The 16309-nt window shown below is 45.1% G+C and overlaps 1 protein-coding gene across 8 annotated transcripts in view; it reads right to left on the reverse strand.

Annotated features, from left to right (window-relative positions):
* Positions 1–265: 265 nt before the first annotated feature.
* The window catches only part of ADAMTS9 (ADAM metallopeptidase with thrombospondin type 1 motif 9), a 133940-nt gene continuing 117896 nt past the window's right edge, over positions 266–16309 (reverse strand). For 4 of the 8 annotated variants that reach the window (XM_067541751.1, XM_067541731.1, XM_067541726.1 and 1 more), the window contains 8 exons: positions 15275–15407; positions 14512–14606; positions 14269–14363; positions 14042–14175; positions 12419–12510; positions 9322–9426; positions 4464–4559; positions 266–3150 (listed from right to left, as the gene is read on the reverse strand). In XM_067541751.1, coding sequence (XP_067397852.1) covers positions 4470–4559; positions 9322–9426; positions 12419–12510; positions 14042–14175; positions 14269–14363; positions 14512–14606; positions 15275–15407 — 744 coding nt within the window. In that variant the 3' untranslated portion in view covers positions 266–3150; positions 4464–4469. Of the gene's footprint in view, positions 3151–4463; positions 4560–9321; positions 9427–12417; positions 12511–14041; positions 14193–14268; positions 14364–14511; positions 14607–15274; positions 15408–16309 lie in introns of those variants that run through there. The other 4 variants (XR_010918582.1, XR_010918584.1, XM_067541765.1 and 1 more) reach the window with 4 other exon arrangements.

Here is a 16309-nt window from a genome sequence, read left to right on the forward strand (position 1 = left end):
CAGCTGAGCTCATGGCCCATCAGCTTTAGCTGTATTCCTACCTTCTGAAACTTTTGACATTACACCTCCTATTTTTCCTTCACTCCTTTTGCACTGAAGAATGCCAGTAATCAAAAGCTTGGAAAAAGAGCTGTAAGTGTAACATTCACTTTTATCAGCAATGTATTATTCCCTTGTGTACAAAATATTTTGTCTCTATAATAGTGCACAGGTAGTGACGCACGATGATGGCAAAGAAAGACCACACATGCATATTTTACAGATCTTTTCATTTCCTTTTGGTGGCAAGAAAAGAAAAATAACCTTGAACAGAAAAGTGCTTGGAAAAAAACAATTTTTAGAAAAATAATGGCATTGATACTACAAAAAATATAATTATATTTACTTCACAAGAACTGTCTGATATCTCAGTGGTCCTCAGCATTTTTCTAACTTATTTAAATCTATCAGTAATTCTAAAGATAAGTATCTATCAATAATTCCCTTACATTTTATTTAATAATTTTTATGTTTCTCTTGCCTCTGTTGCCAGCGGTTATTCAACTACATGGTAGAAAGCAATGTGTACAGGTCTAAATAATATTACTATTTCATAAATACTCATTCACTTCATTACAGAAAATAAAATCAGCCTGCACTGTCTAAGCATTAATTGAGCACCATTGTTTTTCTCCTAAAGTTAATAGTGCAATTTTCCCTTTTTTCTCTAGAGGACAGAAGCTTTAATGATGAGTAGTAATCATAAAATCGATATTTCATAGCTACTCTTTCTTTTTCCCCCACCCTTGATATATTTTTTTTTTAATAAAACATATTTTGAAATGGTATTTTTGGCATTTTCTCAAAAAATATTGTGAGTGTCACTTAATTACCATTACACATAAACATACAACTGAGGTGTGGTAAACTATCAGTCTGTCTGTCATATGACCATATCCAACTACTTGGTGAAATATAAAATGCAAAATGCATATGGGATCATATATCTTCTTCTTGTGTCCAAATTTTAGCATGAATTCTTAGACAACATTTGAGAAAGAAGGCAAAGGCCAGAGTTTCCAAGTGGTGGAAATTGATATAACCCTATTGACTTTAATAGAGCTATGTCAATTTATACCCATTGGGGACCTGGCTGACAATTTTCACTCTGAAATAAACGAAGTTGAGATGGCTGAATAAAGATGCTGATAACAGCCTAGCACAAGCATGGATTACAAATCAGTGGACATGATCATGAACAGGTCAGACTAACACCTGCCAGAGATGGTCTAGTTAACAATTAGTCCTGCCTCAGTGCAGGGGACTGGACTAGATGGCCTATTGAGGTCCCTTGCAGTCCTAAGTTTCCATGATTGGAATTTAGCCATACTATAGTTTTATAACAAACTGATTAAATTTCCTTTCGTTTTTGATGGCCAAAGTATAATGCAGGTTAATACGGTCCCAAAAGATTCTGAGGTTGGATTTGGTAAGCATGTGAATCCAAACGTGTAGGTATTTATCCAGATATTTGGACAAACTCTTTGGTTTCCAAAGTTGCTGAAAGTCCCATGATAACAGGGTCCCTCCTATACTGTTCCTGAGTGTTCCTGGCTTCTGGTCAGACCAAAAATATAGTGAGAATGGACAATATGTTCCCATTTGCTGTTAAGTTGTAGGGAAAGAACTAAGAGGCACAGTCATCTGGCCAAGTCTCCACCACACGACATACTGCAAAGTTTGAGTAGATGGTCTATGTAATGGGCAGCAAGGCTGGCTACATACAGACAAAGGCCACTTCTGCAGTTCTCTCTCAGCCAGACTTTGACTCCAGTAGGAGTTAATCTTGAATACAGACTACAGAGTCAGTTGTGCATGGATGGAAGAAAGCCAAAGAGCATGGATGCCTGGCTGGGAAAGAGCAAAGCAATGCACTAGTACACATAAACCAGCGTGTGTACGAGCGGTCCAATGTTTGCAAGTACAAAGTGATCGGATTGACATACCTTGTAAGTCTGAGATGAAGTTTACTCATTCGCATTTGTTTGCAGGTGGCCCTGTATGTGTAGGAATCCACTGAAACATCGCAGATGTCTGCTGGGACTGAGTCATCGCAGCCTAGAACAGCAATTTACGCATTGTCCCTCATTTCCAGAGACTCCACTCCCAAGACAAACAACCTTGAGTCCCAAGATGGGAGGAGCATAATGCAAAGGAGGTGGGTTTGGGAGCGTAGGATCTTGAAGCAAATTTTGCTATGCTTTTCAGCGTACACACCATGGGAACATATGGCCCAGTCAGACTGTCTTGGAAAATTCAGCACCCCATTTCCAGATGGAACCAGGAAGGGTTGCAGCAGATGCAATTACAAAAGATTAATTTTAAAACTGTAACCTGGTTTTGTGAGCCTTAAAAAACTAGGGTTCAAGTTTTGGACCCATTAGCCAGGTGAGATCCTAGGTTTGGGTTAGACCTAAGTTTATCTTAATTGGCTCATCCATCCATTTCCCCCCTGTTTAATCTACGATGGCACTGGATCTAATTGTTTAAAGCTACAGAGAATTAATAAATATATCGTTGTAGCACCAAACCAGCGACTGTTAGCACTGGCCACAGAGGTCGTATGAAATTAAAAATATACCTAAAGGATAAAGAATGATAATACAACAAATGCTGTATTCATTTTTCACGTGTTCCCTTTGCGCTGTCTGCCTAATAAGTAAAAAAAACCCAACCTGCTCTATTTTCCTTACAAAAAGATTGTATTGAAATGCCAAAAATACCTCTATGCAAATTGTGTAGCACCTTGAAAGGCCAAAGCAGCCTGTAACAAGAAGAAAAATTACTGATTGGAAGTAAACAATTGAGTACAGTGAAAATAAAGTATCACTTTTGTCATAATGCTACATATAATGTAGAGTACGTAAAATGCAGTGGTTTGACTGCAAGGTTTAACACAAAAAACAGTAAAGGCAGCCTTAATATAAACATTTTACGTACAAAAATATTAAATCAAAATAAATAATTCCAGCCATAAATATTATACTTTACATCATTAAGAATATACAATATATTTACACACACACACACACACAAACAAGTACAAAAGTGGAAGGCAGAGGTATTGCAACACTATCCTTCATCCATCTCATCTCCCTGTTATCAGTAAACCTGAAATATACAAACAAGGTACATGGTTTAGTAAGATGGTTGTCTTTGCTTTTGAAACTTTGACTTCTCATATCAGAAGAGGAATGGGAGCCAGAACCGCTTGGGGACACCGATTTGAAAATCAAAATATCCATTTGCAAATATTATACCTACTATTGTTACAGGCTAAGACTGCTGGAGCTGAAAAGAGCAGAGAAAACATGTTTCTACTCCTCTTTCAGTTTGCATTTCAGGTACAGTCATTCTCATCGTTCCCCTGAACTTGACCCTGCTCCCATTCAAGCAAATGGACAAACTCCCCTGAGATTTACTGGTGCAGAATCAAGTGGTTCATGCTGTGATCCACTCAGTGAAGGGTGGGGGAAGCCATCAAGGAACCACAAACATAAGCATAACCAGATCCTCGATTTCCAAGCTGAAGCTGCTTCGACCTGACGCCTGGTATATGTTAGAGCAGGGGCTCCAATTTACCCGAGCTCGCTCTGGTCGAAGGGACCGTTCTCCAGCTGAGACTTGGTGGAGCACAGCTCTTTGTACTTCTCAGGTAAAACAACCAGTCTCCAATGTGGAGCCTTTTAGACGAAACCTTAAAAACGGAGGCCTGGCCCACATGGAAGTGGGGGACTAAATTTTCAATGGGCAAGTTGAGCATTGCATAATGGCCACATGTGATGTACCACTGCACTTACCATGACAGCATGTGTCATTGTTGCACTTGCACAGTAATATTTAGCTGACTAAATCCCCATTCTGCACACGTAATGTCAGTAATTGTATGTGCAGTCGTGGAAGATGCAGGCCATAAATGTAGGTCTATAAACGGACATGCCTTTTGCATATGGACTTTCTCTGAAAATTTGGTCCCTGTGATCTCTGGCATTTTCTTTAAGTGGAGAAGTTTGTCCTGGTGTCTAGGCCATAAAACAATTCCCTGCCTTGCGTTGTGTGGGCCAGCTGGCAGTCCTCTCCATCTCAATGGCGGCTGCTCATCCGGGAAGCCATGCGAATTTATACGGTTGTTTGATAAACCCTTTGGAATTAAAGACATTACTACAGACAAGTCAAGTCTTAATACCAGTGCAGTTTAAATGCTGGGTAACATTTTCAAAAGCAGCTAAGTGATTTAAAAGCCCAATTCCCATTTTCAAAAGGAACTTGGTCACTCAGGGTAACATTTTTAAAAATGCCTACATCCCAGGCAGATAGAATTCTAAGTGCCTAAATCTGGCTTGAAAATAGGACTTCGAATTGTTTTTCTTTAGCAATAAATTCCTGGAACGATTTACCTTAGCACAGAAACAACGGGAACCTACCATTTGCTATAACACTTGAACCTCGAGGCCTGTTCCAGATGATGGAGTGCACTTTCCGCAGTAACCACCACATTTCCCTATTACTTTGGTACCATCCTGCGAGAAAAATCAGAAATGATGTCTCAAAAGCACATCACACCAGAGGAAATCAAATGCTCCCATTTCCAGATTCTGGGAGTGTTTTAATTATAAAACTAAAAAGTTTACTGGAAGGGAAAAAAATTCCACCCTAAAATCTATAATGATTTATAAATGAACAGCTATAGTTTTCGTTGGATGCCAATGTAATTACATTTACGGCTAATAAGTCAGCTGCTGGTCCATTTGAATGGAGAGAAAGCAGAGTATTTGTGAATTACCAAGTGAAATGACACCCAAGGAGAAGACCATTTGATGGGAAGTCTCCTAGGCACAGTCTTTCTGCAATGTGCCCACAGAGATAACTTTCTCATAAGTGAATTACTTTGCTCCTCCCCTTGGCTAGGAACACAGGATTAGCCAGGAGAAATAAGAGAGCTGGAAAGAAACTGCACCTCCCATGCTTCTGAAAGGCAAGGAAAGATGTTTGCCAACACTGCATCCAAGTATGTATTTGGAGGGGAAAAGCCCTGTATGGCTCAGCAGCCCTAGATGTGATGGAAAGTGAGAATGTGGGAATGTGGAATTCACTAAATCTGGCTGCCATTCCCCAACCTTCCTCCATTGCTCTCTGTCCTTTCTACGTGGTAGACCACTGATGTATGGTGAAAGACAGAGGCGAATCAGGAGAAGACCTTGGGCCTGAATCTGATCTCAGTTAAACCAGTGACGCCATCAGATTCAACAGGTCTACACCAGAGTGGCTGAGATTTGAATCTGGCCCTCTCTGCCTCCTGTTGTCTACAGAGCATGCTCCCCTGGGTCATTTCCACAAACAGATACGCCTCAGAGGGGAATTGACCCCTAAATTATGTGAAAATTGGACTTCAGTGCAATACAAGTCTGCCCAGAGCATTTATTTTTAAACTACAGTGTATGGACTCTCTCCTGTGAGTGTAGCAAACCACTCATCTCCGACTGGGATTACTTCTCCCCTTCTCTTTGCTCTGGCACTTCCACCTCAAGAAGTGTGCAGACCAGGCAGGTCGCCACGGGTGATGAAGCTAAGCGATGTCCCGCAGGGCTTGCTTTAATTCTGCCAACTACAATTGCCTCAGCCTCCTCTCCCAGCGCCTAACGACTGCTGGAGGTCGGCTGCTGAAGTTTCTCCTTCCTGAAGGGGAGCTGAACAGATCTGCCCCTGCCACGACTCAGATCTGTGTCCTTCCTGTAACAGCTGAGCTCACGGGCAGCTAACGCAGAGCAGAAGCAGCTGTTCCTCCCCCGCGTTAGGTACCAATGATGCCATCAGCCGTGGCAAGGGAAACGGAGAACCCTGAAACTGACAAACGCCGATCGAAGGCTGGATTCTGCTGGCCCCGGACATGGGTGCACAATGCTTCCCCCAGCACTGAGTCGCCCCCGAAAGGGCCAGACAGAATTGCTGACCTTGCACAGAAAGAGAGGAGCGGGGCAAAGGGACGTAGGAGAAGAGGGCATGGCCCAGGCTGGGCTCCCCTGCACAAAGGTGAGAGGAGAGATTGCTTTGTTCTGGTCACTCTAGGGGCGCTTGGTGCCTTCAGAGGAGCAAGGAGGGGCAGAGAAGATGCCTGTTTCCCCCACCCCCAATCCCAATCACTGGTCAGCAGAGAGGGACTGGTGCACAGGACGCGCAGGCATAGTAGTGGCTGCATTGGCCCCCTGTGCTGGGGAGGTCAGGGAGGTATTGCGCCTCCTGGAGCTAGCCCTGGGGAAATACAGCTCCTCACCAACCCTTAGGATGGGCTCTCATGTTCGTCCATAATCAGGCCCAAACCTGACTGCCAGATCCAATCCCCCCGCCCCCGAGAAATAATCTTTAGCGAAATGAGATTAAAAAGGTCTAGAAAGAAACACTGACATGAGAGTCCAAACTGAACTAACACCAAGAGAAAGCACCAGCGCAAACACCAGTGGCATTATCCTTATCCAAGAGCATCCAAGAGTTTGTACAACTAGAATAATGGCGTTCTGGTACATGAGCAGGGATTTTAGGTGCTATCACAATACAAATAATAAATGATGTTATGCTGGGTGATGTTAATGGCTGCCATCATAAGACAATCACAGACCTGGTAACCGGAAGAAGCAATTAATCTCCTTTTATACAGTGATAGCTGAAACAATAGAAGCCACTGCCCAAGGCAATGGGCTGCATGGCAAGACTGAGGAAGAACTAACTGAGGGAAAAGAAGATGGGTTTCTTTGGGGCTGATTGCAAATGCAGGGGCTAAGGGCTTGTTTGACAAGCCATGTGTGCATGTGTGAAGTGAGCAGACTGTGAGAGAAGCAGTCGTGAGCATGGCCCTGGGAAAGAGCAGAGACACAGAGCTGCTTGGGACACAGGACTGCCTGCAAGGACACTGTCTGCTGCTGTTTGTTCCTACTGTGTTCAGGGAAACAGGATGTTGTGTACATTCTTTGTAAATAAATAAGATTGCACCAAAGAATATACCTGACGTGTATCTTCCATTTCTCCTAATGGAAACAATCCTGCCAAGCCCTGATTATTGGCTGACCACTCGGGCAGGGAGCAACAGTAATAATAATAACCAACTCATAGAACAGAAAATTAATGCAAGATATAAATGTTTAATAATCACTTCTTGTTAAATGCTTCTGGTGATGTGGAGTTGGAGATGGTGGCTCTGTGAGGCATGGATGTCTGGATAATATCACACAGATGACCAAAATCACTCCAAAAAGTTAGCACCACTTTTCAGAGTTCAATGCGTGATGAAGAGAGGCGTGAGAGGTGAATGTCCACAGGGATGAGGACAGTCTTGTACTGGAATGCAGCTGTCCCCGCACATCCCACTGACCACGCGCCGAAAGCAATTCACATGGTGTGCAAGCAACGGAGGGCTCCGTCCGACAAGATGTGCAGCATGGCGGCCCTGGTCCTGCCAGGCACGTAATTTTGACTTCAGTGAGATTGTTCTCACGTTGAAATGCTTTGCTGGGTCACGGCCCGACTATTTGGCCCCTGGCTGGACGAAGCCCCAAGTACGGAGCGGGATTTCATCCACAGTTATTCCGTGGAGCTTCACTGACCTTCTGCTGAGGTGAATGAGGTCAGGATGGCTGCAGTGGCCGATAAAAACTGCCTATGGAGTCAGATGCCCAGTTCCCATTGAAACCCACTGAGGCTCCTCTGAAAACCCTAGCCCTGAACTCTCTGAGGACGCAGCCTGAAGACCTTGCAGCCCAAGAATGGTTTTGGTTCGTCTCTTCCTTCCTTCTGTCTTTATCTTTTCTCACTTTTCCCCCCTCTCTCTTCTCACCTCATACGTTGGCACCTTCTTCTCACACTGTCCGCCACCCTTTCCGCCTCTCCTCCTCTTTCCCTCCCCAAGTAATACCAGCACCACAGTTCAGAGCAACGGCACTTGGATTTCCCCCTTTGTGGTCTACCAAGGGCACCCGCTGTAGGTCCCAACCTTCTTAGCTGTCACTTCCCTTGGTGGACACCTGCATCTCTCCCTCTCTTGATATCCAGGCTGTATAGTTCCCTGCTTACACACACGCTAATACACTAGCCAGAGATCACTTCCCAGTCCTTCAAACCTCACCAAGGGGTTTTTCTATAGTTACAAGTTCATAACAGCCCCAGCTTGGTATGTGACACTGACTGCACAGATCAGCCTGTTTCTTTTTTTCAGCTTGGGCCTTTGATCCCCAACCTTCAGAAGCAGGTAATCAGCAGACACTGGTCCCTTCCCCAGGCCAGGCTTCAAAAGGTTGGGTTTTTGCCTAACCAGCAGATGCCCTTTGTATTTACCTTCTCCTAGAAACTCCCCAGGAATGCCACCACACACATATTGCCCCAGAAGATCATTCTGGTCTGCCACATTGTTCAATTGAGCCCACTGATCATCTCGGCCCACAATAATACAGAACCTCGGTATTTAATACATTGGACTCCAAAGACACTTAAACTTAATTCAGTAAGGTTTTCCAAGCATATTGCAGGAAATTGCCATATTTGTCACAACCAGCATCTGATACTTACTAGAGATTAACCAGCTTTTAATCCTAACATCCACCCATCCTGAACACAGATGCACAAACATTGACTAAGTGGGTCTTTCAGATTAACAGTTCTAGCAGCCGAAAGAGTTTAGCTCTTTGGGGCAGGATCTGGCTTCTTTATTATATTTGTGTACAGCATCTAGTGCAATGGGTCCTGATTTCTGTCTGGGGACTCTAGAAGCTACTGCAAGCACATAATAATAGCCACACCCCTGTTATTATTTTTACTGATTGCTCTGGGTCATTAACCAGCTCCTTTCATGAAATTAGAAGTTATAGATAGAAAAGGCCTATGAGGTCAAATTTTGCAGCCCTTTCTCGGGCAAAGCTCCCAGCAAGAACTTTCTCTGTGGCACCTTCCATAGCCCATCTGGCACTGGCTCCCTGCAGAAGGATTCAGACAGCTAATTAAAGACATGTCTGCACCACCGTGCTCAGTGTTTTTAACTTCACAGTTCAACAGACCCATTAATGAACTGCAATAATTCAGATCAAGTTAAGTTTACTACACCTGTCCTACCCCCCCCCCCCCCCACACACACACAGAATTATGGGCTATGCTTCACATATCTAATGCCTTACATTAGCTTTCACCACGATATGAATCATAGAAGAATGATGCTAGGCAAGATAACGCGGCACATGGTAATTAGGTACCCCACACTAGCAGGTATAACCAGATTCAAAATTAATACACTCATTCTCTTACTGGGGATTTTTGAATTTCCAACACTCCGTAATTCCCTTGCGAGATCCATTTTGCTGTTTCTGTTAGCGAAAAGCCTGTTCCAGAAAGGTCAATGCTAAAGCGACCCTAAAAACATAAAAACAGGTTGATTATCACAAAGGTGCATCTTCTGAAATGGCTCAATCAAAATGGGCTGAGATGCACAAGGAATCTTAGACCCTGCATAACCCCACAGCCACATTGAAATTATGTTTTTTCTTCATTGCTGCAAGCTCCCTTCCGTAACAACATGCCACGGTGTCATTTTTCTAACAAGACCTCGCCGGCAATGTTTTCAATTCTTCCAAGCACTGATAGTGATTAGCACATATTGTACAAATCACAGCATGACTCAGATTAAGAATTTCTTTTCATTTGTGGCTTCAAAGGGGGGGGGGGGTTGCTTTTCCCATCCTTTGCCAGTTGAGGGCATTCTTGGACTTTCCATTGCAAGCTGCAGAACCTGGTATGCTTCATCAGCTTCTGGAAAATGGAACAGAACTATATCCAGCTCACTCAGTTCATAGCTTTTTTCAACCTCCTCACCTGCAGAGGGCAGCCATGTCCGTATTTTGTACTATCTTTCTTTTCTCCCACTTAAATACAAATCAAACTCTGTTTTGTGTGGTTTTTAAATACGTCCTTAACTTAACCCTCCTTTTTTTTTTTTTTTTTTTTTACCAGAAACAAAATAAGGTCAGAAAATTAAGGGGTAAGTCTGCCCTTGATGCTCATGCATAACTGCCATTAGCAAACACCCACTTGATTGTGTACTTTGAAATACCCCTTTTCTCCTAACACCAAGTCCATGCATCTGCTGGCTGTAATCTCAGCCGGACCCGGAGTCCGAGATGGCTGCTGTTAGGAAAAGGCAGACCGCTGCAAGCTGTGCTCAATGCACTTGCTACCTTGGGAATGTGACTTTCCAGTTAAATATCAAATATCTGCTTAGGTGGATGGAAATCAACATTCATGAACATTCCTGAGGTAACAGGTCAATCCCTGAGTCACGGCACTGTACAGAAAGACGACAGCTCCAACGTTGGAGGGAAAGGTCTCTGCTTGCTGGATTCCCTACTCACTTGGCCTCACTCTCAGACCTTCCCACTAGGACTAAGGTCCACAAGCCAGTTCTTACTATCAGAACTGATCGCACGTTATTCTGACTCCAAATCTAACCGGGTTATAAGATGGCTGTGCTGGAAACGCATTGAATCTAAGAGGCTAAATGAGGCACCTGCAACATAATGTAAATTAGCCTTCTCCTGCCATAATGTATTTCAGTAAAATATATCTCCCTCCATAGGTCAGGACTGAGCTCCTACATGCTTGAGCATTTCCATGTGGCATATTGGAGCACATTCTCCAGCTCACTGGGCCTGTCCTTCCCTGACTGCACCTGTGCCCACAGTCTGTGTCTGACTCTCAGCGTCCTCTTGCTTGTGCTCTCTGTGGGGACGTTTGTGTTATCTGACAAGGCCTCTCTCCACCGCCTCCCACTTGCCTCAATCCTTCTCTTCCCAGACCTTTCCCAGCACAGTCTCCTTCCAATGGATTTCCAACCCGAGCTGTCTCTCCCCCTCCTCTATCTATCTCTATCCCGGCTGTTTAGCCTCTCTCCCTTCCGCCTTTCCCTCAGCCTTCAGATACGCCACAGCCTCCGAAAACCTTCCTGCAACCTCTGGGACAAGCCCATCTCCATCCTCCAGTTTGCCTCTGGTGCATGATCCCTGTTCCTCCTCTCCTGACGTCCTTCTCCTTGAGTTCCTGCTGGGTGGCTCTGTCCCCTCCAAGTCAACAAAACTGTCACCAATGGCTTCTTCCTGGCCACCCCCCTTCTTTGTTTGTATTCTTCTTGGCCTGGCTGTCACTTGTGCTCAAGTTCTCCTCTCCTTCTATGCCTTAGTACTCTGCGAGTGTGCCATCTTGATCGCTTCCCTTGTTCTCCAGCCACTCCTTCAGTGCCTCGCTAGTGCAGAAGTGCCCCGGGGCTCCCTGCTTGGCTCATTTCCCTTTGTACACTCAGCCTGTGTGCGCGCCTCAGCCACTCTAACAAATGGAAGCAGCCCTGCTCTGCTGATGTACAGATCTACCGGACTCCCCCCCTGCAAGTCAGCTACACTGTCTAATACAGTGGGTTTGGACCCCTGGGAATCCGCAGGCTATATCTCAGGGGTCCACGAAAGGTGGTCGTTACCATACAACAGTGGTTTTCAGCCTGTGATCCACGGACCCCTGGGAATCCGCAGGCTATATCTCAGGGGTCCACGAAAGGTGGTCATTACCATACAAAAGTGGTTTTTGTGATCCACGGATGGGAATCCGCAGGCTATATCTCAGGGGTCCACGAAAGGTGGTCGTTACCATACAACAGTGGTTTTCAACCTGTGATCCGTGTCTAAGATTTCCAAAGGGGTCTGCACCGCCATTTGACATTTTTTAGGGGTCCACGAATGAAAAAAGATTTAAACCCTCTGGTCTAACAGCTCAACCTAGTGGAAGGAGGGTTCAGTGGTTAAGGTGCTTGCTAGGGATTTGGGAGAGCCAGGTTCAATTCCCTCTTTGCCACAGACTTCCTGGGCATGTCATTTAGTCTCTTTGTGCCCCATCTCAAAAGTGGGGATAAGAGCACTGCCTTATCTCACCGGGGTGTTGTGAGAATCCATGCACTAAAGAAAGCGAGGTGCATAGAGACTGTGGTAATGGGGCCAGATAAGTATCCAAGACAGATAGATCCTGCCAGCGCAAACTGCATGTGGCAAAAACTCCCAGACCTCCCCGATCCTTTTTTTACCCTCGTTTCTCCTTTATTGTCAACTCTCTCTCCCCTTGCTGGGCTGTTGGATCAGGCTTGACATTATGGAATGTCTCTTTTCAAATCCTGCTGGTCGTCTCCTACTAACCCAATGGCTGTTGTCAGAACAGAACAGAAAGTACACTTTGTACAGACAAAAGCAAGTTTCAGACCGCTGAGATGAGAATGTGACAGTTGTTGGAGTTTGGCTGATGCGATCAAGAGTAATTAAAGTCTGAACATAATAAATGGAACCAGTTCCTAAGAAATGTTATTGTCAAATACCTGGGGGCATTTGGCCGCACTGTAGCAGTCCCCAGCAGTGGCATAAGGAACAGGTCGTCCATCATGTGTCCGTGCAAACTGTAAATCAGTTGCTGTGAAAGTTATTTGATGAACAGCACAGAAAGGGCAGATGGGGGGGAGGAGAGAGAAATTTGAACACATTATTTGCTACCAATTACATCCCGGTGATTTGCTTTCATACGTTAATCTTGTGAGTTCAGCAAGATCTCTTCTATTAGCTTTGTAGCAGTAAAGCCCCAAGTCGGCAGATGCTTAAGCACATGCGTAATTTTCAGCCCATGAGTAATCCCACTGAACTGAATCGAACCCCTCATGTGTTTGAGGTTTCGCATGTGTTCAAGTACCGAGGTGAATTTGATTGTGTAAAAACAACTAACATGGACATAATGGTTTTGGTTATATTCTCGCACCAGAAAATTTCCCAGCTAATCTGAACCCACCAGTAATAAAACCGAACATGTGAACATCCGAAGCATGTATGTTCCCTCAAACAAAACGTGGTATTGGAGCAGGACAAAACTATTGTCTCAAAGTTAGATAGGTTTAGTGAAAAGAATTCCAGTTGATTGATTTCAAATCACATACAACAAATTAGACTGGGCTTTTCAGAGGAGTGTATGGGGATCGGATGACCATTTTCTTTTGTATTTTGATGGGATCTGGGTGTCTCATTCTCTTAGGCTCCTTTGAAATTCTGAACCTCATTGTTTCTATAGCTCAAATGGCAGGGATATTGCCGGGGTGCCTAGCAATTTGAAAACAAAGTGATGAAGTGATAGCAGTCATGTGAGATTTATTTGCCACCTTAACACCAGCACTAACCATATGTTGCATTTTTTAAATATTTACTGAAAATTGACATCCGGCCAAATTCTACCCTTAGATGCAGGTGTGTGGGGCTCCTCTTGGAGTCACTTCATCTCAGTGGGCTAGCAAATGTGCACTCCCAACTCACCCAGCGTCTATGGTAGTGGCCGGCATGGGGTTTTTATGGGATTGCTAAAAATCGCACCCTGCTTCCACGGAAGCCCATAGCACATCTCCCATCGCCTTCCACAGGAGAAGGATTGGTTGCTGAGGGTTTGGCTCATTGACTTCAATGGCCATTGGATCAGGCCACCAAGAGTGCAGAGTTCAGTTCCAACTGCACCAATGGGAGTTATGCACCTGTGTGCTCCCTGGGACCCTGCCCTGCCACTGCAGCTACCGGCATGTGTGTGTGAGAGCAAGAGACTGACAGATACAGGGCCAGGTGCTCAAGGGTTTTATTTGCCATTTGATTCCAATTTAGTATAAAATCAAATCAAACCAAAACACAAACCAGGCTGAGTTCACAGCAAAGATAACAAATCATTCAAAGGAATGAGAAAAATAGGAATGACTCTGTTTTTCCCAGTCTTATGGTGGTACAGTTTAATCACGCCTACTGCATCCAAACTGGTTTTCAGGGCTGATGATCTCGACATTTACACAATTTGGGGTGGCTGGGTTGAAAAGGGAAGGAGGTCTTTCACAGGACAGCCCAAGAGCATTGCTCACTAAACTCCCTCTCTTTGTATTTACAGCTACATTGGTGTAAAAGAGGCCCTGTTTTTTACTCACTTATTATTTGCATAGTGTTCAGGTCCAGCCTTACTTTGCTGAAGGCAGAAAACCCAGCTGCTGTGTAATCTTTCCTACACTGGCAGTCTTCTCGTCTGCTCCCGTTATACGGACATTCGGTCGGGTTATGTAATCTAAATCAAAAGAAAACCTTTTCTACTCATGACAGGAAAATATTGCCATGGAAAACAAAGCATCATGAAGCTGAGAGTCAAGGGATTGCTTACCTGTATCCGTACACTTCAGAGAAATTCTCTGCATCCCCACGGACAAGAGTCACATACTCTTTTGGTCTGTCAGTCTGCATCCCAGCACAATAGATCTGAGAGTGCGAGAGACCATCATTTCGTCAGACACTAACTGCATGCGGCTAGAAAACGGAAGGTGGGAAATGCAACGGGGGAAGGGAGGGGCGCACACAAGATAATCTTGCAGCTTCAAGAAGTGTATAATAGGTTGCCAAAACACACCTTTAATATCCTTCCTTTAACTTTAAGGTAATATTCATCATCTTCACTGACATCTTTGAGTCTTTTAACGTCTTGGCAGCGGCTTGGCAATTCACCTGAAATGAAGCAGAAAGAGCTGTAGTTGAGTAGTCATTGTAGAGTGCTGGGCGTGCTTAGCCCCTGATCTAGTGAAGCATCTAAACCAGGGTTCCCAACCTTTTTGGCTCGAGGGCCACAGATATCATTTTTATTGAAGGTCCACCAGTCTCCGCCAGCAGCCTCCCCTCACCCCACTGCAGCTGGACGGGAGGAGTTCAGAGAGGCGGCTGCCTCCTCGCCGATCTCCCGTCCCCTTGGCTGCAGTAGGGAAACTGCAGGCCTCCTGTAGCCCCGTGCGCTCCACCTGGGTCCCTAGGCAGTGGCTCCCTTCTGCAGCCAGCGGGACGGAAGATCAGTGCTGCCCTCCATCTGGCTCCAGAGCCTAGGGACCCAGGTGAAGCAGCCAGAGGGAGGGGAGCGGCGGGCCACTTTGAAAGCCCCCACGGGCCACTTGTGGCCTGTGGGCCACAGGTTGGGAACCACTGATCTAAACATATGCTTAGGTTCATATGAGTGGTGCCAGTGAAATCACACATGTGCTCAGCGTTTTGCCAAATCAAGGGCCAGATTCTGGATGTGCCGAGCGCTGCAGTTCTCAGGGAAGTCAATGGGAGCTGCAGGAGCTGAGTGCGCCTCTGACTCCACCATAAGAAACACAATGGAAAGCACCGATCCGTAGACTTACAGTCATGGATATTGTGACACGTCCTCCTCTCTTCAGGTTTGAAATCAGCGTGGCATAAAGCGCTTGCCTGGTCATCATTGGTTAAGCATTGCACTGACCGGTGCATCACTCCAATGCCGCACGTAACCGAGCACTATCAAAGAAAAGGGAATCAGGTGCTTATGGCGCTAGGCAGGTAAAACACAGACAGTTGGCTAGTAAAGATCAGATTGCCAAGGCCCCAATCCAGCACAACACTTGACTACATGCTAAACTTTAAACACACAAGTAGTCCCATATATTTCAGTGGGACTCCTCACCATCCAAAAAGTCAAGCCCCTAAATGCTTGGCTGGATTGGGGCAGAAATGATGAAAGTGAACCATACGCTCCAGCAAAGGCTCCCATTGGCTGTTCATCCCACTTGCTCAGTCCAGTCGATTGACATTGTATCACCCCAGCAGGGATGTAAAACAGAGAAACATTCATCAGGGAGCCAGAATCCAAGTGAATCTCTCCTTACGAGGGTGCAGCACCGTGCCGGGTCATAGAAAGGCCCCTTTGAACAAACCTGGGTTAATTTATGGTTTCAGATCCAAACTGGGCAAAAAATCAGGTGAAACGGTGGCTACAACTGGGCTCTAACTGAAACCCAAATGCAAAAGGAATCTCAGCGGGGAAGGACTGAAACCAATGGAAGTGTTTGCATTAGCCCCCGTAAACAGAATCTATCTAGGTTTGCACAGCTCTAGGCCTGAATTTTCAAGAGTGAAGCATGATTTTGGTTGCTCTCCATGTTTGGGTGCCCGACGTGAGACACCTTAAAAGAGTCGGCGCTTCCATTAAGTTCTAAAAATCAGGTCCATTCATGGTGTTTTAGGATGGGTGGCCGGAATCCCTAGTTCCTGTTGAAAATTTATTCCCAACTAGGGCACAGTAAAACGGCAGAAGACAGTCTTCACGTGTTAGAGCTAATCACAAATTGACAACTGTCTATATCAGTCCCTGAGTCATAAAACCTGAGTGGGAGCAGAACAGGGCCCAGGATTTGAACATC

This window comes from Emydura macquarii, unplaced genomic scaffold, assembly GCF_026122565.2.
Source record: "Emydura macquarii macquarii isolate MOO-44397 ecotype Brisbane River unplaced genomic scaffold, CSIRO-AGI_Emac_v2 contig_71, whole genome shotgun sequence".
In the NCBI taxonomy this organism is placed as follows: Eukaryota; Metazoa; Chordata; order Testudines; family Chelidae; genus Emydura; species Emydura macquarii.